General features: G+C 39.7%; 1 protein-coding gene across 6 annotated transcripts in view; it reads left to right on the forward strand.

The window, feature by feature from the left end:
* DGKI (diacylglycerol kinase iota) overlaps nucleotides 1-19,538 on the forward strand; it is a 219,686-nt gene that overhangs the window by 124,547 nt on the left and 75,601 nt on the right. For all 6 annotated transcript variants that reach the window (XM_075755694.1, XM_075755708.1, XM_075755700.1 and 3 more), the window contains 5 exons: nucleotides 2,930-2,985; nucleotides 3,833-3,895; nucleotides 4,121-4,194; nucleotides 5,696-5,807; nucleotides 8,453-8,652. In XM_075755694.1, coding sequence (XP_075611809.1) covers nucleotides 2,930-2,985; nucleotides 3,833-3,895; nucleotides 4,121-4,194; nucleotides 5,696-5,807; nucleotides 8,453-8,652 — 505 coding nt within the window. The remainder of the gene's footprint in view (nucleotides 1-2,929; nucleotides 2,986-3,832; nucleotides 3,896-4,120; nucleotides 4,195-5,695; nucleotides 5,808-8,452; nucleotides 8,653-19,538) is intronic.

Genomic DNA, 19,538 nt, shown 5'->3' on the forward strand with positions numbered 1-19,538 from the left:
TTTTCTGAATGATAGCCTCCCTTATCTTCACTTTCATACTATCAGAGTGTCATTTCAAGATGGAAAGATAGCACTGCAATGCCATGCTAAATAAAGAGCAGGATGCATGGTGGAATGAGCTAATGCATATTTAATAAAGTTTAAGACTGCTTCAAGCTTTAGGAATAATAATGAGGGGCCACAAAAGGGCACAGGAATGAAACGATGACAGCTGTATGAATTTTTTTATGAATGCATATCACTATGCATTGCTAATGTGACTGTGAATATGCTGTATAGATGAAATGCATGGCTACTTTCTCACTTAATGGAGGCATTACTTAATAATGGAGGCATTACTTAATAATGAAGTAATGGAGCCCTATAAAGAGTGGATGTTATTCCAGAGATGCCAGTGTTTTAAAAATTTACATCGGTGAAAAAATACTTGGCAGAGCAAGCTGTGTGTCTGTGAGTGGGTATGTGTGGCCAGGAGAGCTTTTCATAGGGCAAGTGTCTGCTCTTACAAGGCATTACTGCTGGTGTCTTCCTTACCCTCTCAAATGCTAAAATACACAAAATGAGTCCTGTGTGTTTCAGGAGGGAAAAGCTTGTAGCCTTGGTGGTGTTGCTGGTGTGTGAGTTTTATTGTGTTTCTCATGTGGAATTAAGCATTGCAAAACAGATTCTCATCTCATTTATAATTGATGTCAATCGAGAGAAACTCGTAGCAAAACTTAAAGCGCTTTCATGGCTGTTGCACTTGGTCCATTAAGACAAGTGGTTGCATGCAGTTGCTTATGTGGAGCTATTGTAATTACATACAGTACTGAAACAAACAAACACCATGCCCGCCACTCTTCCCCCCACCAATAAATTAGATTAATTTGAATTCTCAGCCTATCAGGGGATTTTTATGCAATAGGAATTGGTCAACTGTTATATTTAGAATCAGCAGTGATTGCAATGTCTCAGAGGAACCTATACATGAACGTGGCCTTTTCCACGACAACCTCTACAGTTTTCTTGTGACTAATCAGATTGAGCCTTGAGGGTTGGCTCCAAGACAAATGTATTTAGCTCTCCTTCTTCAGGAAGTGCTCTGGGTAGCAACTCTTTCCAGAGTCATAGTTTCCTCCCTTGTTATCCTTATGCTTTGGTGGATCAAGAGAGATGCAATTTACTTTATCCCTGTTGACATACTGTTTGATCCCTCAGCAGATGAACAGGACTATTCATTTGCAGGATGCCACCATCCCCACCCCCCCCCCCCCCCCCCCCCCCACCCCAGTCTAATGCATTCCATTTCCTACTCCCTTGACGGCTTGAGAATGGTGAGGATGGAGTGAGCCTTGGACATGCAGTCAGTGATTTACTTCTACAATCAGAGTTGCACTCTAATCAACTTTAGCCTGTATTCCAGATCACAGAAAGAGTCCTTCCTCCCTACTCATGCTCATCTGCTATGTCAGAAATAGGAGCAGTTCAGTATGTTGAAGAACTGCTGAGTCTCTGACCCCAGAAAAGCTCCTTTTCTGTTCTAAACTGGTGCTTTGGTTCCAGTCAGTGTTTTTCATAAGAGCCAGTGCCCTGGTGGCTGCTGCCCGGAGCCATAGGGGATAGCCACATCAAAGAACGCGCGGCACAGGCACTGGGCCTTCAGGAGCCTCCTGCTTCTTTGCATGGCGTGTTGAGACTTTCTGTAAAGAGCTGGCAGCTCAGTGAGGGAGGTGGATTCACTTATGCAGTTAAATTAATCATTAATCAGTAGCTGGGCAAACAATCAAACAAGAAACACCAAGTAGCTAATTCTTACAAAATGGAGCATTATATTGTGAGAGCAGTGACTTCAAAGACAACTAGAAACATTGTTTTAAGTGGTTATTTGAGAAGAAGCAATCTGGAAGTGTTCACACCAGTGTGATGCTTTAGCCACAGGGCTGTCTTGATACTTGGATGCTTTCACTAGAGCATTACTGAGCAAGGATAGGTGGTTGGTACTACCACTGAATACAGTGTCAGAAGGGCTGCTTCTGAAATTTCTGGATGCCACAGGCTAGGAAAGCAGTTCTCAGGGAAGCACGAGAATGACCTGTATTCTGGGAAGCATGCCTTATACTGGGAGATTAAAGGAGCTCCATTTAGCTTATTGGAAAGAAGGTTAAGAGGCGATTTAATCACTGCCTGTAAGTATTTACTCAAGAAGAAGATATCTGATAGTTGCGGGCTCTTTAATCTAACAGAGAAGTATAATAAGATTTAGCAGTTGACAGCTGAAGTCTGAAAAGTTCAAAATAGGAAAAAAACCCACATTTATTTTAACAGTGAGAATAATTAACTATTAAATGTGCATTACTTCTGGACTATTACAATTTTCCATCACACAGTCTAATCAAAATGAAACAGCTCTCTAGTTTTAGAATAACTCCCCCCCCTTTTTTTTTGCTACAGGAATATTTGGGTAGAGATGTTTATTCCTCAGTACCTCTGTAACACATCAGAATTTAAGCATCTGTTTCATCTTGTAATTTACTAATGCTTTACTACTGCTTCAACGCATGAGTTAGTATTTCATGGATTTCTAATAATTCTTAGAGGTCTGTTCTGCGTTGGTAGAAATAGGAGTCTCACAAATGGTACTGAGGGATCATAAGATAAATAGTCTGAGAGGTGCTAAATTAACTGATTGTATTCTTGTTACCTCTTTGCTCATGTTTCCATCTATTTTCACTCTACAGGAAAGGGGAAGAATTCAATATCAATGTTTGAAATCTCACAGCAGATAATGGCACAGATGGGGCACTCACACAGGAAAACTGTATTTACGTTAACATTTTCACTGAGTGATGTGTGCTAAAAGCACTATAGTGCTAGCAGGGAATGTGAAAGTACAATGGAGTCTACTTGTTTTATTCAGGTGTTCATAATTTTCTTTTTTATCCTTTCACAGAAGCAAATCCAGAGAAATTCAACAGCCGATTTAGAAATAAAATGTTTTATGCAGGGGTGAGTTGTGATTCATCTTACAGAATGATGCAAACTTAGATGTTTTAATGTTTTCTTAAATACCTTCCCCCTCACTTTCTCACATCAGGAGCTCGTGCCAGTTCATTTTGCCTGTTGCAATTTAAAGTGCACATGCACTATTTCTGGTAATGCCACACACAGGTGTCTCTTGGAAAGTGCCCGAGGCACTGTTGTTTTGCAGTGCTTAGCAGGCGAGAGAAATGATACTCCTTTAGACATAGAACTGGTGATGTCTTGCTCCCCCTGCTTCTGGCTCACAGGCTTCTCAACAAATTGCTCTGCTTCTTTCAGGGTTTGGGCAGCACATTAATTTTGACTTTCCCAGAGATATTCCCCAAGTGTTAACCTGTATCTTTGCAGCTTTGAGGAGTAGTCTTGGATATAGGGTCACAGGGAGTGGGGGCAGAGATCAACTATTTGGAGTGATTCATTTTCATTACCCAATTCTGCATTCTGCATTCTGGAGGTACATGGATAATCTTTTATTCTAAAATGCAGTCATTAAGAGGGAAATACTAAATCGGTAATGTGTGACATTCTGGATGATGACTCCCACTGTACCTGTGTGCCTTAAACACGGGAACAAATATGCAAGCAAGAATTTGTATTTAAATCTTTGGGTGCCCAAGGACCTTCTTTGCTTAACCTCAAAAAAGGAGAAGTATCGTGATTTAAAAAAAAAAAATAAATCATATCTTCCGAGAGCAAAAAAGAATAGGTTTGACAAAAGGATGGTGTTTTGGTAATTAGCTCTGTGTTGAGATAAGAAATGAGAAAAGAGAAGAGAAGAAGCACTGATGACTTCCTGCACTTATTTCTGTTGCAGGCAGCCTTTACAGACTTTCTGCAAAGAAGCTCAAGAGATTTATCCAAGCATGTTAAAGTTGTGGTAAGTATAAGAAATTGTGTAAGAAATAAGTATTGTGGGAAGAGGGGGGAATGGAGAGAGAGTAAGGTGAGAGTTTAATGGCTCTGTTACTTTTCAGTTTTGAGCATGACATTTGCAACACATTCCAAGGAAAGTCTTGGGAAAGTTGTTACAAAGCAGCAACACTTCTCTTGTCTGTGGCTCCATTCAGCAATTTCTCTGTGCTCTGTCACTTTGGCTTTGTAGTGTGATGGTACAGACCTGACTCCAAAGATCCAGGAGCTGAAGTTCCAGTGTATAGTGTTTTTAAACATACCCAGGTAAGCTCAAGACAGATGCTTGGAGTAATAAAAGAAAAAAAACCCAAACCCAACCAAAACCCTCCAAGTTGTCCTAGACTGGGTGGATGTGCAGGAAGAGTATTGCCACTGTGTTGCCTTCTTGGGAGCTAGGTGCTTATAATAATTAGCAATATGGAATGGGATCAGAGTTCAGGGTGCAGCTAAACTATCCTTTAAAATATTGAGTATCCTGATACAGAGATAGTAGAAATGATTATCAAACACGCTTTCAAAAGTTGTGCACCTAAGCTGCAAACGAGATAGTAAAGAAACAGATGCCTAGTCTTTCACTTATTTAGAAGCAGAGTGTGGGGAAAAAAAGGGAGAGGGGAAAAGGATCAATATTTTTCCAGTAAAGGAACACCAAAAGTTGAAAGAAGTGCTGGTTTTTAATATGTTAGAAGGTGTCCCAAATAGAAATCCAGCTGTATTCTTAAAAGTTGTTTATGTCCTGCTCTCTAGAATAGTAGTCTTCAAACTTTTTTTGATTGTGCATCCCTATCAATTAAAAAAAAAAAATCACCCCAATATATGCATATTTATAAATTATATACATGTACTACTACTGTACTAATACATTGCATACATTATAAAACACACAGAAAAATAGAAATTAAGAAAAGATGTGATAAAGATGAAACAAACACTATTTTAATGGGTTTTTTAATTTATTTTTTAAAAGTACAAAAATATTTTCTTCACACACCCTAAGTGTCTTGTCAGTTGCGGATTTTCCTTGCACACTCCCTGTGATGCACGCACCCCACTGTGGAGATCTCTGCTTTAGACAGCCTACCCACTTTGCTCCACATGCAGTCCCAAGCACTTGATCTTTAGAGTCCTGCACTGCCCTTGCTGTGAGCTTCTACTTGGTGTCACCTCTCCAGAGTTCCCCCTTCTATCACTCTTGGATCACTTTTACATCCAGTCTTTAATGGTGGGAAAGATAGATGCCACAGCTGCATCTGTTCCTGCTTCTTATTTCTCCCTGCCTCCTCAAGCTGCGAAACGTTTTGCATTCCTTATGCTGTTAGAGCTTCTGAGCCAGCAGGGAAGAGAGGAAATGGAGCTCCAATGCTGGAGTGTCTGCTGCAGCCCCATGCCTGCCTAGCAAAGGGGCTAAGCAGCTTTCTGGCTCAACAGCTCATCTGCAGAAAGCAAAGCAAGTGGGGAGAACAAAGTGCTGCTGCTCTGTTATCTATTTCCTGGTGTTTCCCCATTTTCCTCTCACAAAGGAACCTGCTAAAGATTATGATGGATACATTTATGGATGGTGGACCAGCTTGGAAACAAGAGACAGATTTTCCCTTTTGTCCAGTCCTTGCCAGCATAACTTTTAATTGTCCCTGAATTGAATCCTGGAATGGATATCTGGGTACTTCTGGAGGACAGCAGAACAGGCTAGTAGTCAGGCTACTAGTCAGGAACCATCAGGGCAAACTGCTTTCTCAAAGCTTGCTTTCCAAACCTCTTTCTATAGGTATTGTGCTGGCACAATGCCCTGGGGAAACCCTGGAGATCACAGAGACTTTGAGCCTCAGCGCCATGATGATGGCTACATTGAAGTCATTGGGTTCACCATGGCCTCACTGGTGAGTACATTGCAGGTGCTCCCCTACCAGATGTGGTGAATTCTGCGGGTGGCGTTAGAGAGTGCAAAGTTGTCCTCATTACTGAACCACCGTGATTCCATATATTCAGTCAGCTAAGGTCAAAACATGCTCTGTTATTAGGTTTTAAATGAGGGGGACAAATTATAGATTTCTAATAAGTGTTATTTGATAATAAAAATGTACTCTCTGCAAAATATGGCTAATTTGCATGTGCAGTGCTCCCAAGTTAAACAGTAAGATTATTACAGTAAAAACAGCATGTATGCACATTTTTTCTGTGGGAATGTTCTATGGTCAAAAAATTACTGCTGTTTCTTTTTTAGCTTTTGCGTATTTCAGTCCATGGCATATAAAAGTTTGGGTTTTTTGGTTTGGTTTTTTTTTTTTTTTTTTTTTTAAAGCTGGCTACTGGAAACAAATATGGAATATTATATAAAATTATATGCCCAAACACTTTCCATATGCCCACTAAAAACTTTGTGAAAATTTAGTAATAGTTGTGGAAAATTTAGTAATATTTCTGGAACAAATGTTATCTCTCTTTTTCTTCTGCTAGGGAAAGAAAATTCCACCAGCAATTTTAATTTGGCAGTGCACTTTCTGTCAATGCTTTCCTTAAAGTGAACTAAAGCTGAGTTACTATAAAATCAATCTCACTGTAAATACCCTAGTGTCCTACTATCACAGTGGTTAAACACAATGATAGTCTCTTCAGAGGATGATTAAATGCAATCAGAGAGTTGGTAGTTATCCCCGTGCTAGTGTTAATCTACCTACAGCACTGCAGCTTGAACAATTTGGCCAACAGAAGGCACGTATCAGGGCTTCCTGGCACGTTTGTTTAGGTCATGCTTAAGTCTACACTCTTAGGCCTTTGTTTGCTGCTGTGTGGACTAGGTTAAAACTAACATGGATAAGCCTTTTTTCCCTAAACTCACACATTTATTTGTTGTGTGACCTGCCCTCAGTGCATATCACATTCAGTGAATACCCATGATAACGGTGTTTGTTTCCTCAAAGAGAAATTTGGACAAATTTATTCTTCAAAGTAAGCAAAAGGTCACCTTGATCAGCAATTATTTCTTTAGAAGTCTGGGTTAAGGATTCTTTTTTGGTCTTTTTTTTTTTTTTTTTTTTTAAATTGATCTAGTGGATTAGGGAAAAAACCTACAAGTAAGTAGACTTCTGTGTTAGCCTAGTAGATCTCGTGGAATGAACATTTGTTACTTTATCTCTGAAGATTTTAGGGTGTGTTTCTGAAAATGCTGTCAAAAGTCTATTTAGCATGTACCAATTGGCAATTTTCAGCTGGAATCTTTTTTGGGTTTGCCACTAATGTGTCTCTAGCCACTCACAGTAGCTAGAGTGATCTCAAAGCTACCAACAATTTCAGTTAGGACTGAATTTAAGTAGTAGGTCCCTTTCAGCAGCTATTTCTCTTTAAAGGAAGCCTAGTTCAGAACTGAGGGTCTACAACTCTACATTGGTTGTGATGCTGAGGAATTGTTGTAACCCTAGACTGTGTTGATATAAACCTAGCTTGCTCTATATGTCTCCCAGATGTGCTTGATCATACCCAAGAAAGTCTGTGAGACTGAGGAAGAGAAGTACTTCATAAGAAGTGTTATTATGAATATTATTGGCCATATTAAACCATATAGAGCAACCTGCTCTAGGTGATCCTGTTTTAGCAGGGGGGTTGGGCTAGATAATCTACAGAGGGTGCCTTTCAACATCTACCAGTCTGTGATTCTGTGATATTATCAGTTGATCCATAATATTGAGTGCACAGAGCAGGATTAAGGTCTTGACTTGTGTTTAGGCTGCTTTCTGTTAGTAGTGCATTAATATAGGATTTTTTCTGCATCTGATAGTTGAGAGTTAATAGTCACACTAGAAATTAAAAAAATACATTTCTGCCCAAACATGTCTCCTTAGAACTTGAAGGATTTGCTTATTGCCCTCCTTGTTTCATGTCTCTGAAATGAATTCTTGAACATGATATTTAACTGTTTTTAACAAGGTGGTTCTGCTTGCTCTTTTCAGCCTGTCTAGTCTTGAGGTTGAATTGCTGTGTAAACTTTCATAATAAGGATTAAGGACTGTATTCTGTTCAGGAAGGGGAAATCATTTTCCTGTCTCACAGATGTACCCAATTAGGGTGGTTGTTCTAAAGAGGAAATAATTAGTAGCATTACTGTTAATGTAAAAACAAACCAACCGAAACAGATTGAAAACTTTAAGAATAAACACAGGTATTCATTTGTGCATACACATATGTGTGTGTACATATTTGTATGTGTGTGTAATATGCTTGACATATACAAAGGTGATGAGACATGCAAGGCATATGGTTAGATATTGTTGCCCACCACTTTTCTTTGTGAAATTTTAAGTCCTGCGTTGCAATTTTGGAGTGAAAATACATTCACTGTCACTCATTAGAATGCCTTACAAATGGAATGCTGTGTAATGGATGCTGTCACTAAAACTGCATTTCGGATTCAACTGCCTCAACTATCTGTTCTGAGGTGTCTTTTCTTTGGCTTTCCTGTTTATGGGTTTGGTTTTTTTTTTGGCTGTTATGTTTGTTTTTTTGGTTTTGTTGATTTTTTTTTTTTCAGGCTGCTCTCCAGGTGGGTGGTCACGGAGAGAGATTGCATCAGTGCCGTGAGGTGACACTTTTAACATACAAGTCTATTCCCATGCAAGTGGATGGTGAACCATGTCGATTGGCTCCCTCACTCATTCGAATCTCCTTAAGGAACCAAGCCAACATGGTGCAGAAGAGCAAGAGGAGAACATCCATGCCTTTGCTGAATGAGTGAGTTGGATAGGTGCATGTCCTAATGGCAGGAGGCCTGTTTGGGGCAGCATATTCAGTCATGGATTTTGCATGTACTGGACCTGCAGCGCATTTACCAAAAAAAAAAAAAAAAAAAATTCACTCCTCCTAAACTCCCTTTCCACCATATTGTAAATACTTACCTGATTTTGTTTTATTCTTTTATCTTGTGGGTTACCCTCTATCTTGCTTTTAGAAAGGTGTTGTATCTTTCAGTTATTTAGAGAAGTTTGTGCAGGCTTAGTAGTGTGCCTCTTGGATTCTGACAGTTCTGCATGTGTATGCCATTTGCCTTTGAAGTTCTTTTGGTTCATTTTCTCAACGTTATTGAGCTGCTTTTTAACCTCTGATGGAGATCCTGTAACAAATTCCAATAATCAAGAATTACTCAGGACATCTTGTAGTCTCTGTTGTTGGACCGTTTATGGAGAAGGACCTGGAGGCCCACAAAGGGCTGTTTTCACTTTGCAGGGAATTCTGCTCCAGTATAAAAAACCAAATGAGAAATGAGTAGTCTAAAGATGAATAGAGAAAAGCTAAGATAACTGGAAACCAGGAACATGTGAAGAAGAAAAGACAGGGCTAACATTCTTTTTCATAATTAAACCTCATTTGTAAGCACTGCAGAGATATTTTAACACGCACACATACACACTATCAAATTTTGTCCTGTGAAAATGTCTGCTAATAAAATAATTTAGATTATTTTGTAGAGCTGATTATTGTATTTCTCATATAGAAGGCCTTCATCGCTGCTAAAGTGAGTGACATAGTAAGTGCCTTTGCTGTTTTTCATCAAGTATTCTTAAAGTGAAGCCAAACAGTCTGTCCCTTCTACAAAGATACCAAGCCTAAAGTTATCAAGGATCCACATTTCATTCAAACATCCATGTACTGAGGATTTCATTTTTTCTGGGGAGGTGGATGGGGGATTTTGCTGTTGCAGTTGTAACGTGAGGCAAGGTTTATGAAGAGATGCAATATCTTTCATTAGACTAACCCATACAACTGGAAAAAACAGACAAGCTCTCAGGCACACCTTTTCTCCTCAGGTATCTTAAAGGTTGCCTGTGTCTTTCAACTGTATCATCTAGTGGCAGACATTGCTTCACTTCAAACTTTGACTCCAGCCCTTTAGAGCTTCTTGTCATCCACTGGTTGTCAATCTGTTCATGTAATCAAAGCCTCCCTGGTTCTTTTCCACATCTTCCTGTTCAATTTAGCACTCTGTGTTCTCTTACTGAGACTAATGCTTGAAGCTTCAGTAGAAACCCATATCTGTAATGTGCAATTACTATTTGCCTGGAAAATACATATGGTATACTCATCTCTTGTGTGCAGTGAAGAATAGCAGACTCTTGCCTGTGGGCAGCAATGCCCGATTTCATCCAGCCACAACTCAACCATTTGCGAAAGCTAGAATCGAGCAGAGAGCAATCCTGGGGCATCTTTTTCTACACTGAGAGAGGCTAATGCAAATGTAAAATGAAAATTCCTGGTATTTTGATCTCATAATTAGCATGGTTAGGCTTGGATTTTGAGATCTGAATTTAAACTGTGGTAGGGAAATATAGATTCATAGTCTATGATGTCAGTTGTCAAGAGGATCTTGTTTGTGGTTTAGTTTGATTTCAGTGTGCTATGGTAGACTACATTGCTGTCAGTACTTTGATTTGGCTGAGATATTTGCCTGCAGACCCATATCTTGGGAAAATACAAATGATCTGTCAGGGACTCTAGTCTCAGCCTCACATATCAGAAATGGTGTGTGCATATATTTATATCTACTTCTATACCTATATATCTGTGTGTGTGTGTGTACTTTGCTTTCAAGTGTTGAAGGAGAATGAGAGACAGGAGTTGAATCCCCTGATGTGATAAAAAGTAAATGGCAATTTAAGGGTTAAACTCTAGGAAGTATTTAGTATTATAAGAAGTTCATTCAATATGATGCTGATTTGCAGTATTTCACAAGAGAGAAAATTTTCAATTAAATATGTTTATCTACATTTCTTAACTGGATATCTGGAATATATCTCCTTATTCCATTGAAATCTCCCAGAAAGCCTTATATTTGATTGAACACGATAGATTGTTCTCTTATGACTGTCGTCTGAATGTTAGATGTGTGAGATAAGTAAGTGGGTCTGGAGCTATCCCACTAATTTTTAGACAGCTGTTCTTGAGCTCCTTGCCAGGAAAGTGATTAAAAAATTATCTCACATCACAGTAATGCAGAGTTGCTATTATTTTTGGCTTTGCTATTATTGCTAGATAAGAAGAGCAATAGGAATGCTCTTTGGAGTTTTAGCTAGTCCAGTGTCATAGATAGAAAAAGACTTAATCTGAACAAGTCTTATACTGTGTTTGTGTTTTCTTACTCTGTTCTCCTTTGTTCTGCAGGTTTTAAGGAGAGGGGGTTTAGAGAGGATAGTGAGTTTGTTGTTTGCCTTGTGGATACACTTGAGTTTCCAGGGAGTAATAGTATTCTAAAATTGAAGAGCCCATATGTAATGTAGCTGGGTGAGAAGAACAAACATTTCATGCTTCTCTCACTTGGGAGTGGGAGAGCTTTAGAAACATGATTCTCTTCTGGCTGAAAGAATTGCCCATCTTCCTGATTGCAACTGTTCTCCTTTAAAACCTGTAGATGCTCTGAGAGGACACACATATATGAGAAAAAGGGATCTGACCTTGTTTGACGTGTTTTTCCTTCCATTTTCCCGCTCTTGTGCATCCAGCACCTTCCAATTGCATGAGGTGCCTCATGTGGTTCTATGCAGACCTTCAAGGTTGAAACTCCTGTATATTGAGAGTCCTTGTTTTATTTGTTACTGAATAATTCGCCTTTTTCACGGTGTGGGGAAAAAATTCAGCAGCATTTTTGACAGTGTAAAAGTTCCTAGTCTTTCCTAGTCTTAAAAAACAAACAAACAAGGAAAAAAAAAGGTTGGCCATGGAATCGAATTAAGGAATAAAAATCTAGTGTTTCTGTGGGGCTGCTTAAACTGAAGGAGCCTCCCTTCCCTGTTGACAGCAGCAGCATGAAAAGCTTCATCAAAGCTATTAGGGAACAAGTAAATATAATATGTGCTGCATTTTGTCATAACTGGGCAAAGTACTGGCAATTAATATTTTATTCAGTTATTTCATCTTTCACTACTGAATTGCCTTTAAATAAGATTCTCAGTGTATTAATTATCCTGAACTATTCATGAACTAGTTGATGCAGCTAGTGATCTTTTTTCTTACTGTTCATCAAGCATTCATTTTTTTTAATTTTTCCTTAAAAGCTAAGCTGTTTTGATGTGACACACAGATTATATGACTACTCTTGAGCAGATGAGGATGATCTGCTTATGGTTTGTACTCTTCTGATATAACTTTAAAATTTTGATTTGAAGCATAGTGGAGGAAAATCATTACTTGGTGAATACAGTTACAGTGCTTCTAATTTGTTTCTAATGGAGGCTGTCCAAACACAGGCATAATCTCTTCCTCATGCTACAATGCATTGCTCTACAATGGAGATAAGTAACAATCCAATCAAGTGTTTCAAGCCAGAAGCAACTTTTTAGGTGCAAGGAATGTTCAGGATAGGGTGATGCTATTTACTCTTGGTTATGGATTTGAAACATGGCAGATAGCAGGGTTGGGAGAAAAAAAAAGGTGGGTTTATTTTCTTTTCATATGTCTTTTCTGTTTGTACAAGCAAATCAAATTTTTGCTGCAGCCAGATCAGCAGACTCAGTTTTTCTGGAAAAGATTGAATTATGTTCTTATTCTCCTTCCCTTAAGAGACTTGCTGGCTAAGTTCTCATTCCTATTTTCCACTATTGATCCTGGTAACATGTGAAAGAGACAACATACTGGTTTTCTGTGATCAAGCCAAGAATATGGTTCTTGTGAGCTATAAGCAAAATGTGTGTGGAATAAGAAGAGAAGCTGTGGTTCCATTTTCCAGGAATCATTTTCTAATTAGAAACTACATTTTAGTATGCTGCTCAGTAAGTTTCAGTTAATGATCACTTTCTGAACCTCAAAAGACAGTATTTTGCTTTCACTGGCTTTTAGTTTGGGTTGAGGAATAATGTCCTGCATGATGGAAGAGAAAGAAGAGGCAAGAGTTTATAGATAAAACATATTCCATACACTTTAGAGAAACAGAGGGACCATCTGAGTATAAACACTAAAAGACAGTCAGTCTTGGGAGTCACTATATATAAAATGCGTGTTTCCCTAAGGTACATGACAGAAGAATGGAGACAGCAATTTGTCATTGTGGATACAAAATCTCCAGTAAGGGTATTTTTCTTCTTAAACTTTAACTAAAGTTGACCAACCTTTGGAGACAATTCCATCCATTCAGATCTTGGCTTTGATGTTTGTTTGCATTTCTGGACCTGCTTCCAAAGTCTGCTGCCTTGAAATTTTTCAGTGCCTGTGGAACAAGTCCTGGGGCTCCTCGTCTTCCTCGTATAGCTGTGTGCCTAGCTTGTCATTGATACTCCTCACTCATGTCTTTAGAAAGCTCCTGTGTGCCATGTAGCAGTGATTTTCTCCATTTGCATGTCTTCTGTCGCTTTTGGCTTCCTAGTGTGAACTTGGAGCTCTGCATGTCTCTTCATTCAACTTTTATGTGACACATTCCTTTTGTTTCTGTTTAAATGTTGTATGTCTTTTTCTTTCTTCTCTTCCACTCTTTCTCTCTCTCTCCCCTGCCTTTTTCCTTGTCTGTCCACACTGTGCCCTGCCTTTCTCCTGGCCACTCATTTCCTGCTGCCTATAGTATCCATAAAGTGCAGTCTGCTGACCTGAGGAGAGTTTCAGCTCCCCCCGATTCCTTCACTGTGTGAGTATCTGGCTTTTTTCTACTTTCGAAGTTCCATAGTTTGTTTTGGTTTTTTTTGCTGTTACCCTGTGTGTCATTCAACCAGGAGATGAGGCAGTAAAATCCAGTGACAAGTGGGAAGCAGGAGCTCAGGTGACAGCATGGCAGGCATAGGGCAGTGGCCTCACCAGCAAAGGCACAGTTCCACAATACCCAAGTAAGGTGAGCCGGGCATGTCTGGTGGTGGTGACCAGGTTCAGCCAAGAGTCCTGCTCGCCAGTCAAATCCATAGAAGCAGGCAGTTCTGAAGTTAAGCACCAGGCACCATCCCTGGAATCAGTTGAGATGAGAGCTTTCCATCCTTTGGTTTTAATCAAAAATATACTGTGAACAAACTCAGTCATAAGCCATATCTCCAGATAGAGCTGATCTCTCAGCCATTTTTTCAGATAGAGCTGACCAAAACAGGAAACTAGTTCCCCAGAGGAGTAGCATGATGTTGTCTGCAGCTGTGTTGAAGATGGAGGACCCACACACACACTTTAGCAGTATCTTGATTGTCAGCAACTCCACTGTACTAACTTGCTAGATAATAGCTAAATTATTCAAAAGTCTAACATCTTTTTTAAAATGCGGTGAACTGGCACTTAAGAATACTTATACCATTGTATGTTGGTATCTTCTTATTCATCCCATTTATGGAAACATGCCGTATTTTGAAAACCTGTGTGTGTTCACATTTAAAAAAAAAACAAACGCACACAACAAAACCCCCCAAAAAACCCAAACAAAAACCCCATCACCCCCCCAACCCAAACAAAAAAACAAACCCCAGCTTAATATAACGTGTCATCTCAGGCAGTGTCGTTTGTCTTCAGAAACGCTTTTTTACTATTCAGTCAAAAAGAACATGTTTTGCTCTGTGTTGACATCCCTTTTGTCTTCTTGCTTTGCCTCTCTTATGATGGATATCTTTTCAAACAGGTTAGGACTATCAAAGAAAGGAATTTGAAAGACATGTTGGAAAATAGCAAATTTCAGAGCTATAAATCCAGGTATTCAGAGCAGAAACTTGATTCCAAGAATGATTCCTATTCTACCATAGAAGAAAGTCAATGGTATATGCTAAAAGAAAACCCACCAAAACTCCTCTGTTCTGAAGACTGAGCATGTGCAATAGATGGTGTATAAAATGTTCTACATACTAAGAGTTAATTGGGAAAACTGATTGAATAATTTTAAGAGCAAATGGCAGCTTTATAGAAAAGGACCTGGGAGTCCTGGTAGACACCCACTTGACCATGAGCCAGCAATGTGCACTTGTGGCAAAGAAGGCTAATCGTATCCTGGGCTGCATCAGGAGTGTTGCCAGCAGATCAAGGGAGGTGATCCTTACTCTCTACTCAGCACTGGTGAGGCCACACCTGGAGTGCTGGATCCAGTTCTGGGCTCCCCGGTACAAGAGAGGTATGGAGCTACTTGAGACAGTCCAGTGATGGGCAATGAAGATTACTAAGGAGCATTCCTCCTATAAGGAAAGGCTGAGAGAGCTGGGTCTGTTTAGCCTGGGGAAGAGAAGGCTCAGGTGTGATTACATCAATGTCTATAGGTATCTCAAGAAAGAGTCTAAAGAAGACTGAATCAGGCTCTTTTCAGTGGTGCCCAGTGACAGGACAAAACACAATGGGCACAAACTGAAACACAGGAGGTTCTCTGTGAACACCAGGAAAAATGTTCTTACTGTAAGGGTGATTGAGCACTGGCACAGGTTGCCCAGAGAGGCTGTGGAGTCTATCTTTGGAGATACTCAAAAGCTGCCTGGACTTGGTCCTGGGTAGCCTGCTCTAGGTGGCCTGCTTGAGCAGGGGTTGGACTAGATGACCTTCAGAGGTCTCTTCCAACCTCAACCATTCTGTAATTCTGTGAAATTTCAGAAAGCTGCAAGTTCCTCATTGTTATTTTGCAAACAAGAAAAGATTCCAATTCAGTGTGCCTTCCCCCCGGATCATATTTGCTGTACTCTGCTGAGGAGCAGAGAAAGTAATACAGATAACTTGTCTCACTGATTCAGTAGCTAAGCAAGCTTCTAGAAAAAAGTTGAAGCGTTATTACTTAGACAGAACATTAAGCAAGCTGTGGGTCTGGGAGAATGGGTATTGTTTCCAAGTTGAGGGAGATCCCTTGGAAAATGACCTTCAAGTTTTGATACTGTTCATTTGAATGTCTCACTTGATATCAGCTGTCAGGATAAGGCAGGGAGAGAGAGACTCGTGAGCCCCAAACTAATTTGTAAGTCAAAGATGTTCTGTATCTTAAAATCTGTAAAAATAGATTAAACATGCTGCTGCACTGTGGCTGCCAATTAATGTGTCTGGCAAATTAAAATAAGAACCCATGAGGTATTAGGGAAATTTGATTTGGACTGTGATGGCTTTGAGATTCAAATGTTCTTTTTTTTTTTTTTTTTTTTTTTTTTTTTTTTTTTGTGTTGAACAACAAAGAGTGAGCCTGACTTCTAGTTAGTACTGAACAGCAGGGCAGATTCTGCCAAGACCTGATGATGGATGCAGCCTGTCTTAGACAAATTTCAGGTTTTCTGCAGCAGGATATGAGTGGGAATTTGAGGCAGCCAAAATTGTTAGGCACATATGGTCTTTGTTGCAGAGACAGTAGAACTGTAGTGTGATCCATTTCAAATGTTTATACAGGGTGCATAAGTAAATACAAGTGTTATATTTTTAATTGAGGCTCTTTTAAAAGGAAGGTAAAGGCTTGCATTTTCCAGCTGGCTGTTCAGTTGAGATGAGAAGGATGTACATGTCAGAGTACATTTGCATTGTGTGGTTGATGCAAAGGAGTTCTGAAAAAAAAATACCATTTGGAAAATAAAACATAATTGACTTATGTAGCCCTTACCATCCTCTTACAAGTGAAATAAGCACTGTGGATATACTGTGATTTTTATTTTTTTAATTACAGAGTCTACATAAATGAAAATTCAAGTATCACCTTATTGGTAAATAGTTTATACTCTTTTATACAGTTTACAGAGTAATGATTGCAGCAAGGTATGCATATAAAACCTGTGTGAATAGCAAAGGAGTAATAGGAAATAATTTTTTGATTTTATCCAAATGCCAAACAGAAGCAGCTTTGTGGGTTAGGTTGAATATGAGTGTTGTCTGTAGGAGGAGATTCTAATAAAGAATTGTAGGAGACAAGGCATAAGGGAGAAAGTGTTAGTGAGCTATTCTCCAAATGCATAGGTAAGGATGAAAATGCTTATATATATTTTTTCCCTTTTCTCCATTACATGAATTATAGGTAATTGAATCTCATCTTTTCTTTGTCAGTTTGTCCTGTTTAGCATGTGGGCTTCTGTTTAGTGAGATCATTACTGTTGGAGAATCCACTGTGCTTGGAAGCGTAAAGTGCGAGAGAACTACAGCTAGCATGGTGAAGGAGAAAGAAAACGATGATCAGGATTCTACCTCGCGCTTTGGCACGTGTTTAAGTGTATGAGTGGCTCTAGCCTTTATAAAGGAAAATGCTCAAGCACTTGCTGAAGCAAGTGTGAAGTAAGAAAGTGCAAAAGAGTTTAGTGTGGTTGGGTTAACCTGGCTTATCTGGGGTAACACTCATCAAATGGAAAAAAAAAACATGTGGTGGAGCTTATATTTTTAATGGTGGTTTTTTAGGTAAAGAGCTTAGCAAGAGCTTTGCCTTAAAATAGCAGAGGACTTTTGTGAAGCACTGAAATTTGTCCATCAGAAGAGGCTGGATGATTCTGCTCTGTTGTGGCAGTTCTTATGTTTTAAGTAGATAAATGCTGTGAAAAACACACTTATTTTTAATGTATCGTTTCCAAGCCCTACCAATAAGATCTCAAAAGGTTAATTTCTTTCTCCTCTGGTTGCTGCTTTCCTTTTTGCAATTGTTCTAAACACTGGAACATTTAATTAATTTTGCATGTTTATTTCTTCTCTAGGAGATAGGTAATTCATTAATCTGTCACTGCAAATATGCCCCAGAGGAGCATGCTTTTTTCCTAAAGTTTATTTTTTGCAAGGGAGGGACAGTAGAAGATTTCCTCTTCCTTTTCTGTTTACTGAATCAGTAAAATCTGTATGCGTGCAGGCTGGTGTGGGCTGTATTCTGGAAGATCAATCAGAAATTTGCATCTGGATTTTGTAGAGTTGTTGGACTGTTTATTGTTATTATTTCCTTTCTCTATGCAGACACAAAGCATAAGAAATGGTTCATAGGGTTCATAAATAATTGAAATAGGGATTAGGGCATATATGATTTAGAAGTCTGTCTTAGTTGAATCAAACCTGATGGCATGGCAGAAGTGTTATCAGGTTGCTCTGCAGGAGCGCCAAGGGCAGGACCTAAGCTTGCTCTGCCTGTTTTCTTTCCGGGATGACTGGAGGTAGGAGCATGTTTCTTAGGAAAAACAGCTGGTGCTCCAAGTGAGTTGGCTGGCATCCTCTTGCCTGTTGCTGGATGATTAATAGGGGTGAGAAGAGGAAGTCACAGCTTCATCAAAAGTGTTTTCTTGGTGAATGGAAGTAGATCAGGTTCTGCTGGTAGTTTCAGAATAGGTATGTGTGGAATTGCTTCTGTGGGTTTGAACAAGTGGTGGAATAAAAGGGATTTAAAAAAAAAAAAGCCCTTCTCATTCTTTCCTGTCAAAGCTCTGCGTTTTTACGTTTTGGTGGTTTTTTTGTGTGTGGGGGTGGTGGTAACACTTCCAGAATCCCAAACATGCTATAGTTCAGGCATAGGAGGGAAACAAATGCATACCTTTTCTTTGGTAAGCAACTTCCAGCAGTGGGGTGGGTGGTGTTAAAAATGGCTTTTACCTTATAAACAGTTTATCTAGCATGATGTTGACTTTCTAAGACCTATCCCTGCACGGGGTTGAGAGGTGGGCCCATGCACACCTCATTAAGTTCAACAAGGCCACATGCAATTTCCTGCACGTGGGTCAGGGCAATCCCAAGCACAACTACAGGCTTGATTGAGAGCAGCCCTGAGGAGAAGGACTTGGGGTGTTGGTGGATGAGAAGCTCAACATGAGCTGGCAATGTGTGTTTGCAGCTCAGAAAGCCAACTGTATCCTAGGCTGCAGCAAAAGATGTGTGACCAGCAGGTCAAGGGAGGTGATTCTATCCCTCTACCCACTCTAGTGAGACCCCACCTGGAGTACTGCATCCAGCCCTGGGGTCTCCAGTACGAGAAAGACATTGAGCTGTTGGAGTGAGTCCAGAGGAGGGCCACGAAGATGATCAGAGGGCTGGAGCACATTTCCTATGAGGACAGGCTGAGAGAGTTGGGGTTGTTCAGCATGGATAAGAAGAGAAGGGTCTGGGGAGACCATATAGCAGCTTTCCAGTACCTAAAGGGAGCCAACAGGAAAGATGGAGAGGGACTATTTACAAGGGCAGGTAGTAATAGGTCACGGGGTAATGGTCTTAAGTTGAAGGAGGGTAGAATTTGATTAGATATAAAGAATATTTTTTTTATGATGAGGGTGGTGAGACACTGGAACAGGTTGCCTAGAGAAGTTGTGGATGCCCCCTCCCTGTAATTGTTCAGGGCCAGGTTGGATGGGGCTTTGGGCAATCTGGTCTAGTGGAGGGTGTTCCTGCCCATGGCAGGGAGGTTGGAACTAGATGATCTTTAAGGTTCCTTCCCAACCAAACCATTCTATGATTCCATGAAAAAGAGTGGTTCTGATTCTGATGTGTAACCTGGTGTATCATCAGATGGATATCTTCTCACAGAAGAGTAGACGTAAGAACATAATAAATTAATTATTTATGTTAATGAATGTCTAAAAGTTTTAAAAATTTCCAGAAAGCATACCCTATTCTTTACAACAGGAATTATTTAATATCTAGGTGATCATCTGTATTCTGGTAGAAAAGTCAAATGCTGCTTGTCTGATAGAAAGTAATGCAATTTCCTTGTACTGTTCAGCCATTTTGCAGCTAAAAAAGGAAATAAAATAATTCTCTATTACTGAAAT

This window comes from Balearica regulorum, chromosome 1, assembly GCF_011004875.1.
Source record: "Balearica regulorum gibbericeps isolate bBalReg1 chromosome 1, bBalReg1.pri, whole genome shotgun sequence".
NCBI lineage: Eukaryota > Metazoa > Chordata > Aves > Gruiformes > Gruidae > Balearica > Balearica regulorum.